Raw genomic sequence first — 16,037 nt, 5'->3', positions numbered from 1 at the left:
GGTGAATGCTCTAAGTAGGAGGCTATGGGAGGGATGCTTTTAGGCTGCACTCACATGCTGGTCTCCGATACACACTATACTACAATATGCAGTGGCCTTCTTTAAAAATAGATGTAAATAGTATGCTAATATATTTTAGTATGATCCAAAAGCTTTTTTACCATAAATTACTATTGTAATTTAGTTGAATTACTGGTGCGTGGAACCAGTGCAGTCCTTTGAAACAGTTGAAATGTATGTAATCGACGCCTAATCTCTCGCTATACACTTTACTAACTAGGGTGTTTAAAACCTTTGAATCACAATTTAAAGCAGTCATGTGGTTATAGGTGAAAATGAAGCTTTAGAGATCACTGATCACTTGATTATGGCAAAATGAATCAAGCTCTGGTACAGCTTTGGTTTACCGCAAAATGTGTCTTTTTTTTTTTTTTATACATGCTTCGAAGTCTCGGTTCATGATGTTACATCACTACTTGTAACACTGCAAAGTGGTCTCTTGTTTCATCTAGCCTAGCCGTTGAACCCTTTCCTTATTTTGATTCCTTGCTGCTTGCATCATTTCTGGATGGTCTGTATGTGACTGTTTACCCCTGTTTTGACCGTTGCCTGTATACATACATACATGCATAGACATATTATTACATTTTATTGTTTAAAACAGTGTTCAAAAATTAGATTTTTGACTTCAACTATATGTAAAAACAATTACTAAAGAGAACACATACAGTACACTCAATGAGATAACTTTCTGATTTCTTAAATTGAAAAGCAGCAGAAATCACAACATCTGTTCGTTGATTCAGAGATATTCTGATCAGCAACTCACAGGCTGACAAGTTAGGTTTTTAAGAAGAGCAAGAGCTGTGTTTATTTATAATTTGCTGTGGTTTGAAATCCCAGTGTGAATAAAACTAAAATGAATAATATTCTTTATCTTTTTTACCTTCCCTCAGGTTGTATAATAATGATGTTTCTACTTAGTAGCACTCAGCTAAAAACAAATATTAAATTAAATTACCACAATTAATTTAAGCATTAAAACAATAGTTCACCCAAAGCACCATTTACTCACCCTTGTGTAAATGCTATAGACACGTTTTGGACAAAGTTGTTAACATTTGTCTTTCTGTCATAAACCTATAATAATTTGAGTTAATTTGTGTTACTTGCCAAAATGTTTGAATGTGAAATTTATAAAAGACTTTTTAAAAGAAAGAGTTGCTATTGGAGCACAACAGATCACATGTTTAAGTTAAGTGGAGTGCGGAACCGCTGCATTATGGGTCAAACTAACATGGTGGCAGAAAGAAGCTAACAATTCATAGCCAGAGAAAGGTCTTTATTCTGCATGGTCTAAGATGGCGCACACTGTAGTTAATGTTTAAGTCTGTAATATTTTGTGTATAGTGTTGTTTTATGTCAGTTTATGCGAACAATGCTTTTATAAAGACTGATATAACGGGATTCAGAGTTGTCATACATGTTAATTTGCATACCAGCAGATATTTAAAGAAGAGACAAATGTGAAAAGGACTAAGATGCATATTTTAAATGTTATATGCTATATTTGCTTCAGTTTTGAGGTCTGCACAAAACAGAGAAAGTGAGAGAAACAAATAAACTGCAAAGACACCAGTACAGAGCGTGGCTATCATTTTATGTAGACCAGTGACCAGTTTGAGTTTTATATATATATATATATATATATATATATATATATATATATATATATATATATATATATATATATATATATATATATATATATATACATTTTTTTTCTTTTTGTTAAACAAAAAATAGAAGATAATTTGAAGAAGGATGGAAACTGGTAAGCATTTACTTTCATAGTAAATTTCATTGTTTTTCCTACTATGAATGTCAGTGGTTACATGTTTTCAGTTTTCTTCAATTAATCTCCTTCCGTTTTCAGTAGAAATAAAATAAAACTCTGGTCTGGTTTGAAACAAGTGATTGGATTAAACTATCCCTTAAATAATAAACTTTCCTATTCATTTAATTATAGATATACAATGAAGTCTAATTGACCTATTAGGCCCATTATTAAGTTGTTTGAGCTAATTAGGATTACTGTTGAGGCCCCAAGACATTATATACAGTAATCTCTCTGTGCTTAATCAGGGACGTTGATGATTATAGAAAATCACACCATGCTATCTATATAAAAGAAGATGAAGAAAAAAAAAATCTCAACTGTGGAGCTGTTTATTCAGTGTTTAATTCCTGATCAAGGGATGTTCGGTCCAATTAAACTTTATATGATTATATATTTCAGTTATGGTGGAATTTTTTAGTAATTGGCCCCGAGTTGGAAGACAGAAATGACAACAGGGTTTGCAAAAGTAAAACCAGACGTAGAATTTTTATGTCTGTGCCGGTTCTGGCCACAACATATCAATAATTAGCTTTTTTTTTTAACCCTTTGAACACCTTTCCCTGTAATTTGGGTGCTGCTTTCTTCAGTCATGACTGTAATTATAATCATAATGTAGTCCTACAAGATGTCTCACCTGAAGCACCTCTTATGGATAGAATTATATTCAGCATCTTACTGTCTGCGTGCATGTATTTGCAAATGACAAGATGATAAAAGATAAATGATTTGCTGTAGGCCATAATAAGCATTAAACACATTAATCCAGCTTTGCCCACTCCCTCAAAGGTTACCAATAAATGCATTCAGAAATGTGTGGTTCACCCCTACCTCTTGGAAAAAACAAGAGTTTTTGACAGCAGGACGGCAGCATCTAGCAGCCATTCTCACATGGTGCTGTGTAGCATTAAGCACGAAGCCTGCTGGGATGTTTCTGTGCCTCCGAGCAAACTCATACGCATACCTGGGGGAGAGAAAATAATGAATTATGACGTCAATATGCTAAATCAAAGGCCTTCAAGACCTGAGTCATAAAGGACACGGGATATTCTGTTTCCCTGTTAGTAACATCTAATCAAAGTCAAAGCCCCTGAAATGGTTTCAAAGATTAAATCCTATCAAAACAGCACATAATCTGTATGTTTATGCATGGATGGGGATGCGTAGTCACCAAAAGATTTTATTATGAAAATGTGTTTTTATTAAATGTGTTCCTGAGATTTATTTTAGAATGGGGTGATTCATATGACTACACTGATTTAGCTTCATTATGCAAATCTTCGACAGGGAGATGTAAAGAAAGATATGAGACATGCTAAAAGAGTTCTTTTTTTACCTCCGTTTTTCTGTAAGAAAAACAAATGTTTTTACAAGACATGCTGTTTGAGTCTGATTTATATATTTGTAAAATACAGAAAACATTTACTAATGTTACAAAAGAGCCGGGACCTTATACTTTGCTCATGAGCAGGCGCAGCCATTTGGATCTCTTTGGCTCGAGACTTCTGGTTTCATTCACTTCCATTCATTTTTAAAACATTAAGACATTAAAAACAGCTAGTTATGCTGCTTGATGTTGCAAACTGATATTTTCTTTATATATTTTTATGCTTTGTCTGTATATCATGGACACACTTGTTTGTAAAGCAAGTAGTTTGACCATTTTCTGCAGTTTATTATTCCTTATCATTTCTCCCATAAGACACTGAATCAGAAATTATAAAACAATTGTGTGTGTGGGGGGGATGCATAAATACTGTAGTCCAGGAATCAGTACGAGTGTGAGATCAAGAACAGTGTGTGCACAGTGTATGCTGGGAGCAGTAGTTAATTTATATGGCATGCTTGTAGTTTTCCAGTAATCTGTTGTGTCTAGGTGACCACGCGTGATTGTTACAATTGAAGAGTTTAGATGCAAAAACTTGTAAATCCCATTTGAAATTTTCCTCTAAAATAAGCATTTTTATCAGGCTCCTGTGTGTAGGTTCAGTGGTTTTACTTTTTCAGCAGAGGATAAGTCCTTCGCATGGTCTTTAAAGTGAAATAACAAGAGGCTGAGAAAAAATTCTCATTTTCTATGGAAATTTCAGACGACACTTAGAGGTTTTTGCATCTGAACTCTTAAATTAAAATATATTTTCATGACATTTTTAGGGGAAAAATTATATATACAGTTGAAGTCAGAATTATTAGCCTCCTGAATTATTAGACCCCTGTTTATTTTTTCCCCAATTTATGTTTAACGGAGAGAAAAGCACATTTCTAAACATAATAGTTTTAATATCTCATTTCTAATAACTGATTTTTTTCATCTTTGCCATGATGACAGTGAATAATATTTTACTGGATATTTTTTAAGAATCTTCTATACATTTAAAGCCTTAATTAGGTAATTTGGGTAACTATGCAGGTTGGGGTAATTAGACAAGTTATTGTATAACGATGATTTGTTCTGACTATCGTAAAAAAAAAAAAAGGTTAAAGGGGCTAATAATTTTGATCTTAAAATGTTTTTAAAAAAAAATAAAAACTGCTTTTATTCTAGCCAAAATAACAACAAAAAAGACTTCTCCAGAAGAAAAAATATTATCAGACATACTGTGAAAATTTCCTCGCTCTGTTAAACATAATTTGGGAAATATTTAAAATAGAAAAACAAAGGGGTTAATAACATTTTATAATTATTTTTCATAATTTCATAACATTTCATTAACATTTCATAATATTTTGCTGTCATTCTGCAAATAAATGTTTAAATGATTGTAAAATAGTATTTTTTATTTTTATTTTACGATCCCACATCAGTAACAGCTTATAAAACTGAACACAAACACACCTTTTACTCAATACATGGCAAACCCAGAACTGATAATAACCACTGTATAATGTCTGTGATAATGATAAACAAACACAAAATTAACAATTGGTATGGTTATAACAATTACTAACTAAACAATTGGCTTACTGTAACACTTTAAGTTATGGTTTATGTGGACAGAAAATAAACATTTTTAGGCATAAAGCCTATAAACATGGCATAAAACATCTGCCAAAACCCAGTTCCCAACAGACCTTTATATATTTAAACTTTTATTTTTATTCCAGGCTATGTTCATCCTAACTGAATATATTAAATAACAGTTTAATTTTACAAAGAGCTCTAGTCTGATAAGAAGCTGCTTGGGTTGAGTGGGTTTGGTTTTAGAGGAGGCTGGTGGTCGATGAAAGGGTACTTGATTTGAACTAATGGGAGTAGGAATAAAAAAGACATACTGTAGCACTATTCTACACAATCTTTACAAATTGTAGAGAGCGGGTTATAAGCCAAATCTACTTATCCTTTACCAGAAAATCCTTTGCAATTTAATGTTTCATCCTTTTTTTTGTGCACATAAAGCACCTTTTGATGTATAGAGTTGTTTTCCTCTGCTGAAATCCGCTTAAGTGAATCCACAACACACACTCATCTGTTTCACTACTAATGCAACCAAGGGCCTTGACGGCCAAAAAAGCAATTAACACTCCCTAAGAGGTGCAATATTTTTATTTTATTTAAATTATTTATTTGTTTTCAGGTCTGAGGCCTCTTAAGTGCTAATGAAGACAAAATAATTTTGTATCATTGCTAAAAGCGGCTTTGAATATAAGTTTTGACTATGAAGCCTCCCCTGAGGCAAACAAGAACAACAAGCAATTATCACCTCCACCTGTCTATTAGGCCCAAATGTCTTTCTTAGGCAAAAAATCATGTTCAACAAAAAAGGTTATATTGTCTCTTCCATGGTAAAATCGTAAAACATGATGGGATTCATTTTTAAATGAACTCCCAGTAGAGCGGTAGAGACACTTGATACTGAAAGTAGGCTATTACAAATGACAAACATCAGAAGCTAAATGTGCCACTAGAATTGCTTTTAGGAAGGGCTCTTGTAGGACCAGGAATTAATGCAGGACATTAGGGAGCACTACATGTAAACTTTATTGTGTAAACTTACAGCTCCAAGCAAGCAAATATCCCACAGATCATTCATGTTCAGACTGAAATTAGTTTTTTTTTTTTTTTTTCCTTGCCATACACAACACTGTGTAAAACTCTACAGATCCTCAAAATTGTTCAATGTCAGAAGAATGGTCCTCGAGAGTAAAATAAAACTGTAAAAAAAAATGCTGTAATGTATTACATGGAAAATCTCACAACTTGATAACTCCAACAAATAAATCAAAAGGACTGCACAAGTTAATAAAATGATGGTATGCACTACTATTATCTTTAAATATGATAACACAAAAACATATTTAAATTTCTAGTCTACAAGTTTTGAGCATCTCTATGTGACTAAATTCAGTTCACTTTTTCTGTTTTCATTTTATTAGCAACCCTAAAATTTTCCACATCACTTTTTGTCAAAAAAAAAAAGGAAAGTAAAAAAGGGTACATCCATTATGATATATGCTCCAATAAATTTTCATTCATTAATTAACCTTCAGCTTAGTCTCTATTTTAGAGGTTGTCACATCGGAATGAACCGCCGACTATTGCAGCATAAGTTTTACGAAGCGGATGCCCTTCCAGCTGCAACCCAGTACTGGGAAACACCCATACACAGTCATTCTTGGCCAATTTGGTTTATTCAATTCACTTACGCCACATGTCTTTGGACTGTGGGGGAAACCAGTGTCAGTGTCAGTCTCACTTCTGTGTTTGTTTTCCTCATGTGACTTTTACCATGTACTCCTTTGTTCTGTTTTTCCGCCATGTCATCATGTTCATCATCTCCACCTGTGTCTCACCCCTGTATGTAATCTGTTTAATCATCCCCTGTGTATTTATAGTCCTGTGTGTCATTGAGTCATGGTCCGGTATTTGCTAAGTTGATGTTTGTCTTCACCCCTTGTTCTTCCTGTGTTTATCTCTGTAAGTGTTATCAACAAATATACGTGTTTTGATAATCCTTAGATCCTGTGCCTTCCTGTTGTGAATCCAGGTGTTACAACCGGAGCACCCGGTGGAAACCCACACGAACAATGGCGAGAACATGCAAACTCCACACAGGAATGCCAACTGACCCAGCTGGGACTCGAACCATTGACTTTCTTTCTGTGAGGCGACAGCACTACCTACTGATTCATAGTGACCCCACAAATAAATTGTACTGTTGACATTTTGATTTTAACACAGCAACTTTTATCGACATTTGTGGTTTTCTGTATCAGTATTTGTGTCACAGATATAACAGAAAATTTGCTGACAGCTCATTACCTGTATTTCTAAAGTAAATTATTAACTCGGCCAAGATGTCATTTTAAATTACAAAAAAAAAAAAAACAAACAAACAAAAAAAAAACACTTAATTGTTTTAACTTGAGAAGATGTGAGAGCGGGCGAGGCAGTGGCGCAGTTGGTAGTCGCCCTACAGCGTCGCTGGTTCGAACCTCGGCTCCGTTGGCGTTTCTGTGTGGAGTTTACATGTTCTCCCTGCCTTCGCGTGGGTTTCCTCCGGGTCCTCCGGTTTCCCCCACAGTCCAAAGACATGTGGTACAGGTGAATTGGGTAGGCTAAATTTTCCGTAGTGTATGAGTGTGTGTGTGAATGTGTGTGTGGATGTTTCCCAGAGATGGGTTGCAGCTGAAAGGGCATCCGCTGCGTAAAAACTTGCTGGATAAGTTGGCAGTTCATTCCTCTGTGGCGACCCTGGATTAATAAAGGGGCTAAGCCGACAAGAAAATGAATGAATGAATGAGATGTGAGAGCAGAAATAATAAGAAGAAATCTAAAAGTATAAAGAAAGAAAGAAAGAAAGAAAGAAAGAAAGAAAGAAAAATGACAGTGTAGTAAACATACAGTATGTAGGGTTGAGATGCCAAAAGTGCTGTCTGATATTATCTTCTAAAATTTTAATTTTTCGACGGCTCCTGGATACGGTTATTACACTTTTATAGCGACAAAAAAATCCTTTTAACATGAAACCCCTCAACATAAACACAGGAAAATGCTTATTATTAAGTGCAGTTTATTTATAAACTACTTTTAAGAGGATCACATGCTTCTGATTGTTCACGACTGGTCTGCTTTAGCTAACGCTTGATTCACTAATCTGATGATTCTTAACTCACTATAAATAACTAGAGTTTCTTATCTTAATATGTTCACGTTAAAGAACATCCCCCTCCCCCCTCTCTTTTGTAGGTTGGGCGACACAGTAGTCCAGTGATTAGCACTGTCGCCTCATAGCAAAAATGCCTCTGGTTAAACTCCCTAATAAACCAGGTAAAATTTCTGTGCAGAGTTTGCTCAATCTCCCCGGGTTCTCTGGTTTCCTCTGATAGTCCAAAAAACTTGCTACCTAAGTAAATAAGCATACCAAATTGGCATCATAGTCAAGTTTTTAGCAAATCACATATCTTCTTAGCCATCCCTATAACTGCCATTAGCCAGAAATAAGTCGGGGGAGTTCATCGAGAACTACCTGAGCTCAAACTCTCCTCTCTCCCTGCTAATGGAAGGGAGCCCAGGGCTCGAGGATCTTATAAGCTTAGGGCTTTCTCCTGGGACACCATGCCAAACATGCTTATTACCAATCATCAGCGAGTGTGAGCTTTTGAAAGAAGAAAATACTTAGAGGCTTTTGCATCTGAACACAATATTTGCTTAACTTCTTGAAGAACAGTTTCACATTGTTAAATCCTAACACATGAGAATCACTGCTATAAACGAAACAGACTATCAGGCCAGAAAGAACTGGCAGACTATAGGTTGTCAAAACAAACAATTTGTATACATGAATATCACACAGCTTCAGTTCAAAAGCTTTGGTCCTCTAGCTTCAGAGCCAAAGTTATTGTTGTTGTTGTTTTTTGGTCAGTATGGCTAACAAAGAGATGCTGTCATAATTCATTAGACTGAAATGGAAAATTAGTTTGTGCATGCAAATGACTCTAATGGGACAAATCTCACCTGACAGCATACTGCTTCTCATCTTTGGTGTACTCTGCGCAGATCTCTTCATTTGTGGGCTCCAGCAGGGAGGGCAGTTCATCTGCAGAGTAGCGAAGTGAAGCCAGACAAAGTTTCCTCTCATGACCCTGAAGTGTGCAGCACTGCTCAATGCCTGGATGCTTGGGGAATGGAGAGTCTTTTCTGCATGATTTCTCTGAGATCTCTGTAGCCTTGAAAAGAGGTTATTGTAAATACAAAGCAATCAACACAACACAAAAGCAGGGGGCACAGAAAACAGCCTGCAGTCAAACTGGCTAAATGAACAACTAGGCTACCCTGTGTGTGACATCTATTATGTGTTAAAAATCCATGTAGGATAGTTTCTCTGGGATTTATAATAAAAAGATATGTCCCGCAGGGGATTCATTTTGCATGTTTAAATGAATTTATGAATGTTCTGAGACAATCACATACATCATAAATGGCCATCCAATGTGAGCTCTTCAGTGGTTGAAGCCCATTAAAATAGTCCTTGGATTTAGAATTGCAAATGCAATGTGAGCAATCAGTAAGTTCAGATGAGTACATTCTGCTTGAGTAATTATTTTTTAATGACATGAATGTAAGCTGTCCCCAGGGAAAGACACTGATACAATGAATGGAGCGGCGAGCAACTGTGCGCCCACACAAACTAACACAAGCTGTAATTAATTTGCATTGATGTGTGCAGCGGATTGGGCCTGGAACTGACAAATATGATCACTAAAATCTATTTGAGTTTTGGAGGAATTGCCTCCAGTCAGGATGCTTGTTATTACACATATTAAAACAGAGATGTATTTGCATTTAAAACAGAAGAGGTTTTCCATTGAAAACAAAACCTGCCTTTAAGAAACAGCACACCACAGCATGTAAATGGATTAATGCGATACATATTCCAAAATGCTTATTCTGTAAACGCGTCTTCTACCGCAGGCTGGGAATAGCCTTGGCTGATGAATTTATAGAATCTACTTAAAAATAGAGAGTATGGTGTTGTGAAAAAGTTTTTGACCCCTAATTAATTGTTTTGCATTGTTTGTTTTGCATGTTAGGGCTTTGTTTTGAATTTAGTTTTCTCTTAAAAATAAAACTCTTCATTTAAAAAAAAAAAAAAAAAAGGCATGATGTGTTTACTTTTGCTAACTTTGAGCAATATTTCAATTTGTTTAATGATAAATTTATGAATTGTTAAATGATCTCCCTGTGCTCGGGTCGGTTTCCTCCGAGTGCTCCGGTTTCCCCCACAATCCACAGACATGCGCTATAGGTGGATTGAAAAAACTAAATTAGTTTATGTGTAACACATAGTATATGTGTAAATGGATGTTTCCCAGTACTGGGTTACGGCTGGAAGGGCATCTGCTGTGGCGACCCCTCATGAAAAAAGGAACTAAGCCAGAGGAAAATGAATGAATGAGTGTTTAATGATGAAAATTGCAATGCATATTGTTGTGTGTATAGAGTGGCAATCATATTTCATATTTAATATTAGTGACTTTTATATTTCTTTTGGCATTTTTTTTTATTTTTTTACTTTTGTTGAGGAAAGTTTTCTGGATTAGCAATATGGTTTAGTGGCTATTGCCAGTTCTTATTTAATGTTATATTGGCAATAAAGAACAAGAATCAATTACAAGGAATTAGATTTGGAAATGTATGTCAAGAGTAGGCACACAAAGAGTCTGCACTCACAGAAATCCGCAGATTTACGCAGATTTTTAGCCTATTATTGAGTCCATGTATTTACTTGTGTAAATTTGTGCAAGTTTATATTTACTCAGTTTTTAAATTCATTTCACTAATATTATTGTGATATAATAATAATAATAATAATGCTAAATGTTCATTTGATTTATTTACATGACTGTTTTTAACGGTATAGGTTCTGTCTTTTAGTAGAGATATTATTTGAGAAACTTGCTGTGTTTATTAAATAAGGGCATCTTATTGGATTTGCATTTTAAACATTAAAAGTTTAAAATGTATTATTAATTATTTCATATATTAAGTTTTTAGTTATGATACTTTTAAAATGATTCAGCATAAATCCACAGATTTTTTTCAAAATTTTCAGCAGAAATAGCAAAATTTGTCCGCAGATTCTGTCTGACCCAGTTATAAGGCAGAATTAAACTCAGCTCAGTGTATAAGAACGTTTGTGCTAGTAGCTGTGCCATAATCGTAATATATATATATATATATATATATATATATATATATATATATATATATATATATATATATATATATATATATATATATATATATATATATATATACCAGCTTGAATTTTACTTTTGTCCAAAATTACAATAATGATGCTTAAAATAATTAGTACACAATACATGTAGTCCTTGGTGCCACAGTGGCTCAGTGGTTAGCACTGTCACCTCCCAGTAAGAAGGTTGCTGGTTCCTCAGGTCGCGTGGGTTTCCTCCGGGTGTTCAGGTTTCCCCCACAGTCCAAAAACATGTGCTCTATAGAATTATAATCTAATAGAATTGAATAAACTTAATTGTCTGTAGTGTATCTGTGTGAATGGGTGTGTATGGATGTTATCCAGTACTGCGTTACAACTGTAGGGCATCTGCTGTGTAAAATATATGCTGGATAAGTTGGTGGTTCATTCAGCTGTGGCGACCCCTGATAAAAAAAGAGACTAAGCCAAATAAAAATGAATACATGTGTTCCTTTGGCAATAAAAATCAATTGGAACAAATAGCTGGAATTAGATTTGTAAATGTCATGAGGCAACTCATCTCAGTATGTCAGTTTGTGCTAGTAGCTGTGCCAGAATCATAAACATGCTTTTATACCAGCTAGAATTTTACTTTTGTCCAAAATGATGATAATGATAATTAAAATAATTAGTCCACAATACACGTGGTCCTGCAAATATGTTCTTTTATCAGGATAGCTTTATAAATGGCTTAAGTGTGCACTGATCATCTCAGCTAAATTTTTGGCCTCATTCCGTCATGTGTGTAAACGCATCATCCTGCCTACTGTTGGTTTATTGAAGTGCATGTGCAATGTGTGAAGAGTTTTAAGAGCGTCCTCACAGAGCAAATGCTTTACAGTTAGGGTGCAAAAGATATATCCAAAACTCAGATAATGTCTTTCTTTAAGAATAAAATGTGTTTTCATCTTGTGCAGCAGAAGCCAAAATGCTGCATCCTGAGATGCTAATATGTGAGCTGCAAGTTTCCTGTTGATATGCTTCAGTACATTTTATTTATTAATTTTTTCAACATAATAATAAAAAATGAAATTAAATGCTTTGAGTTAGTTGCACAAAATATGACATGCTGATGTAAGAAATGTTTTGTACTAAATGGATTGTTCACCCTAAAATAAAATTACCTAATTTTTACCCTGCCTTATGTGGCTTTTATTTGAGTTTTTTATTCTTATGTTCAAAACAAATGCAGACATTTTTAAAAATGCTTTTAGCTGGCTCCCATTTACTTCCATAGCTGACAAAAATAGCTCCCAGCATTTTCCAAAATACTTTGTTTTTTTGCTCAACAGAAACTCAAATAGGTTTTTTAACGAAGTGATAGGTGAGCAAATGATTGCTCAATTTGCATTTTTTCTGTGTAAACTATTGCTTTAATAACATATTAATCAGTTTACTTGCATTTCCAGGATTTGGTTTGCATGCAAACTGGGAAAATGCATTATTTTAATAAGCTAATTAGTTTGTCATATTTTTGTTGGTGTGCATGTAAACATGCTCACTGTCAAATGAGTCTGATTTGAGTTGACAGCCACTGCAATGGTCTGGATAACAAACCACTAATGTACTTACAGAATGAAAAGATGCTTATTGACAGAGGCATATGAAAATAATATAATTAGATTAGTTGTAGCTGGTTATGAAGGTTGAGCCTGAGAGATTCAGCAGGATGAGCTTAATATAGTCAGACATAATAAAAAGTACAACATGTCAATAAGAAGACCATCAAGAGTGAAAGGTTTCTGACAAGATGGGCCATGTGAGTGAGAGATGCAATTAAGTTAACAACCTCTAGAATTTGCACAGCAATTTAGAATGCGAGCACGAGTCTATTTGAGAAAGACTTGAGATATGTTGTGCTACATCTAGCATGTGATTCAGCTCCAGTTTCTGTGCCTTCGAAAGCACTGTCTGGAAGTAACTGATACAGGCTGTGTAAATTAGCATATCCCACATTTAGCTACGGAACCATTCTGTATCTTAATGGGTTCAGCCATCATTAACTCTTGCACTTTTAGATTTAAATTCGCTTGTATGCATTTAACTTCCAAGATGGCGGCGCGTGCACACGCTGCGGCTTCTCTCTCTCAGCAGGATTAACGCACGCAAAGCTCCGGGCCCTGACAACATCCCAGGTCGTGTACTGAGAGACTGTGCATCAGAACTCACTAATGTCTTCACAGACATTTTTAACATCTCTCTAACCCAGGCTGTTGTCCCCACCTGTTTTAAAGCCACTACCATCATTCCGGTCCCAAAAAACTCATCTCCCTCCTGCTTTAATGACTACCGTCCAATTGCACTGACTCCTATCATCATGAAGTGCTTTGAACGGCTTGTTATGCAGCACATCAAGTCTGTCCTCCCCCCCTCCCTGGACCCGTTTCAATTTGCTTATCGGCCCAACCGCTCGGCTGATGATGCCATCTCCACTGCACTTCACACAGCACTCACACATCTGGACAAAAAAGACTCCTGCGTCCGTATGCTGTTCATAGACTTCAGTTCAGCATTCAACACTATCATCCCCCAACAGCTCTCTCAAAAACTGCTCCAGCTGGGGCTGAACACCTCTCTGTGTAACTGGCTGCTGGATTTTCTCACTGGAAGACCACAAGCAGTACGGGCCGGCAGTAACACATCAAGCACCATCACTTTAAACACTGGGGCCCCTCAGGGATGTGTTCTGAGCCCTATCCTCTTCACCCTGCTCACTCATGACTGTGCACCATCACACAACTCCAATCTGTTCATCAAGTTTGCGGATGACACAACTGTGGTGGGTCTCATCAACAAAAACGATGAGGAAAACTACAGAAGTGAGGTGAGCCGTCTGGCCGAGTGGTGCAGAGACAACAATCTCTTTTTGAATGTGGAGAAGACGAAAGAGATTGTTGTTGACTTCAGGAAAGAGCACACTCTCCATGCTCCCCTGACCATCAACGGTGCGACTGTGGAGCGTGTGAGCGTGTGAGCGTGTGTACACATCACTGAGGATCTCTCCTGGACCAAAAACTCCACTGCACTGGCCAAAAAATCACAGCAGCGTCTCTACTTCCTCCGCAAACTCAAAAGAGCAAGAGCACCAGCCCCAATCATGTACACCTTCTACAGAGGCACTATTGAGAGCATCCTGACCAGCTGCATCACTGTGTGGTTTGGAACCTGCAATGCATCCTGCAGGAAAACACTTCAACGCATAGTGAGAACAGCTGAGAAGATCATTGGTGTCTCTCTCCCCTCCCTTCAGGACATTTACAGCACACGTCTTACCCGTAAAGCCCTCTGCATAACAGCAGATGCCACCCACCCAATGCACAGCTTCTTCAGTCTGCTGCCATCAGGGAGGAGACTGCGCAGTCTCCAGGCCAGGACCAACAGACTGAAAGACAGCTTCATCCATCAGGCTGTCAGGAAGCTGAACTCTCTCCCAGCTCTGCTCCCCGCTCCCTCCCCACGCACCTCCTCCCCTCGCACCTCTGGACTCTGACACACACACACACACACACACACACACACACACACACACACACACACACACACACACTCATCTGCACTGGTCACTTTATGCAGACACATATACTACCTCCCAATATGTCACTGTCACTTTATCACAATTATCATGTTTACAAGTTCTTTTTGCACTATACTGTTTTTTATCTGCACAACTCTGGTTTACTTTGCACTCATTGCTATATGCCCTTAATGTCACTGTATTGTTTACAATTTTTTTTATTACATATGTATATTTCTTAGACCACATTTATGTGCAATGTATATACTGTAAATTTTCTAAATTTTCTTTTTTTCTTAAACCCTACTATTTTTTATATATATATTTTATATTAATGTTAAGCACCTTGGGTCTGAGAGTAACGCAATTTCGATTCTCTGTATGTCTTGTACATGTGGCTGAATTGACAATAAAGCTGACTTTGACTTTGACTTTGACTTATCTTTTGGACTTCTCACTTCACATTTTGCTTGTTTAATCTAAGGAACTTAAATCCTGTGTTATCTTGTTTCACTTTACACCAGGGTTAGCAGTTTGAAGATGTCGCACTGCTTTAGTATTCTTATTTGCATATTCATGAGATCACTAATATTGATAAAAAAAAAAAATAGTGCTAGCTACGTTAATCCAGTTTAGCTTTTTATGCAAAAGGAAAGGCAAATAATATGGTCTTGTGCTGGCTGTCATTGTCCAAGATTTAATTCTTTTTCTCTCATATGCTTCATGGAACTACGCACTGTTGCATAAAAGTTTCTGTGATTGCACAAAAGAGTGCATTTATGAATGTTTAATGAAGTCAGGACTGTGTCGTTTTATCTTTCTTTGAGGGGCGCTCAATTCTGAAAACAGTTGTCATGTGACTAATCACTTATCAAAGGCAACAGGCAAAATATAAGAGCAATTTCATGCTTTTCAGACCACTCCAAAAAGAAACCAGTCAATGGTAAAACGTCTGTTATAATATAATGAAATTTATGTAACTTGAATTATTTTTTTATTTTTTTTTATTTTTTGTCAAAATACTTGAAAGGCATTGGTGATTCTCCTTGTTTTGGGCTTTCATAACCAAAATAGTTACAGCTTTTACCAACATAAGCCAGAAAAACATGTCCTCTTTGTAATTATTATTTTTTTTTAACTGTAGGTAAGTTTGCAACTACATGTCAACTACCAGGGTAACATTTTAGATTGTCACAATCCCCACTCTAAACTACTAACATATTAGCTTAAAATATTCAAATATTAACAGTTTTATTGTACCTATAAAGTATGACTTATTCTAAAGTATGACTTATTCTCTAAATTGGCACAGTGGGTAGCGCTGTCGCCTCACAGCAGGATGGTTGGTGGTTCGAGCCTCAGCTGGGTCATTTCTGTGTGGAGTTTGGATGTTCTCCCGATAGACATG

At 36.1% G+C, this 16,037-nt stretch overlaps 2 protein-coding genes across 3 annotated transcripts in view; one reads left to right on the top strand and one right to left on the bottom strand.

Moving 5' to 3' along the window:
- Window positions 1-16,037, top strand: part of npffr2a (neuropeptide FF receptor 2a) — a 231,236-nt gene that overhangs the window by 39,307 nt on the left and 175,892 nt on the right. The gene's annotated exons all lie outside the window — the stretch shown is intronic.
- Window positions 1-16,037, bottom strand: part of gc (GC vitamin D binding protein) — a 45,726-nt gene that overhangs the window by 27,342 nt on the left and 2,347 nt on the right. For both annotated transcript variants that reach the window (XR_015490116.1, NM_001002568.3), the window contains exons 4-5: window positions 8,853-9,064; window positions 2,729-2,861 (exon numbers count right to left, since the gene is read on the bottom strand). Coding sequence is in view for 1 of the 2 variants with exons in the window: in NM_001002568.3 (NP_001002568.3) it covers window positions 2,729-2,861; window positions 8,853-9,064 (345 nt within the window). In the remaining variant the exon portion in view is untranslated. The remainder of the gene's footprint in view (window positions 1-2,728; window positions 2,862-8,852; window positions 9,065-16,037) is intronic.

This window comes from Danio rerio, chromosome 5 (assembly GCF_052040795.2).
Source record: "Danio rerio strain M-AB ecotype USA chromosome 5, GRCz13ab, whole genome shotgun sequence".
NCBI lineage: Eukaryota > Metazoa > Chordata > Actinopteri > Cypriniformes > Danionidae > Danio > Danio rerio.
This window is presented reverse-complemented; position numbering and strand designations above follow the sequence as displayed.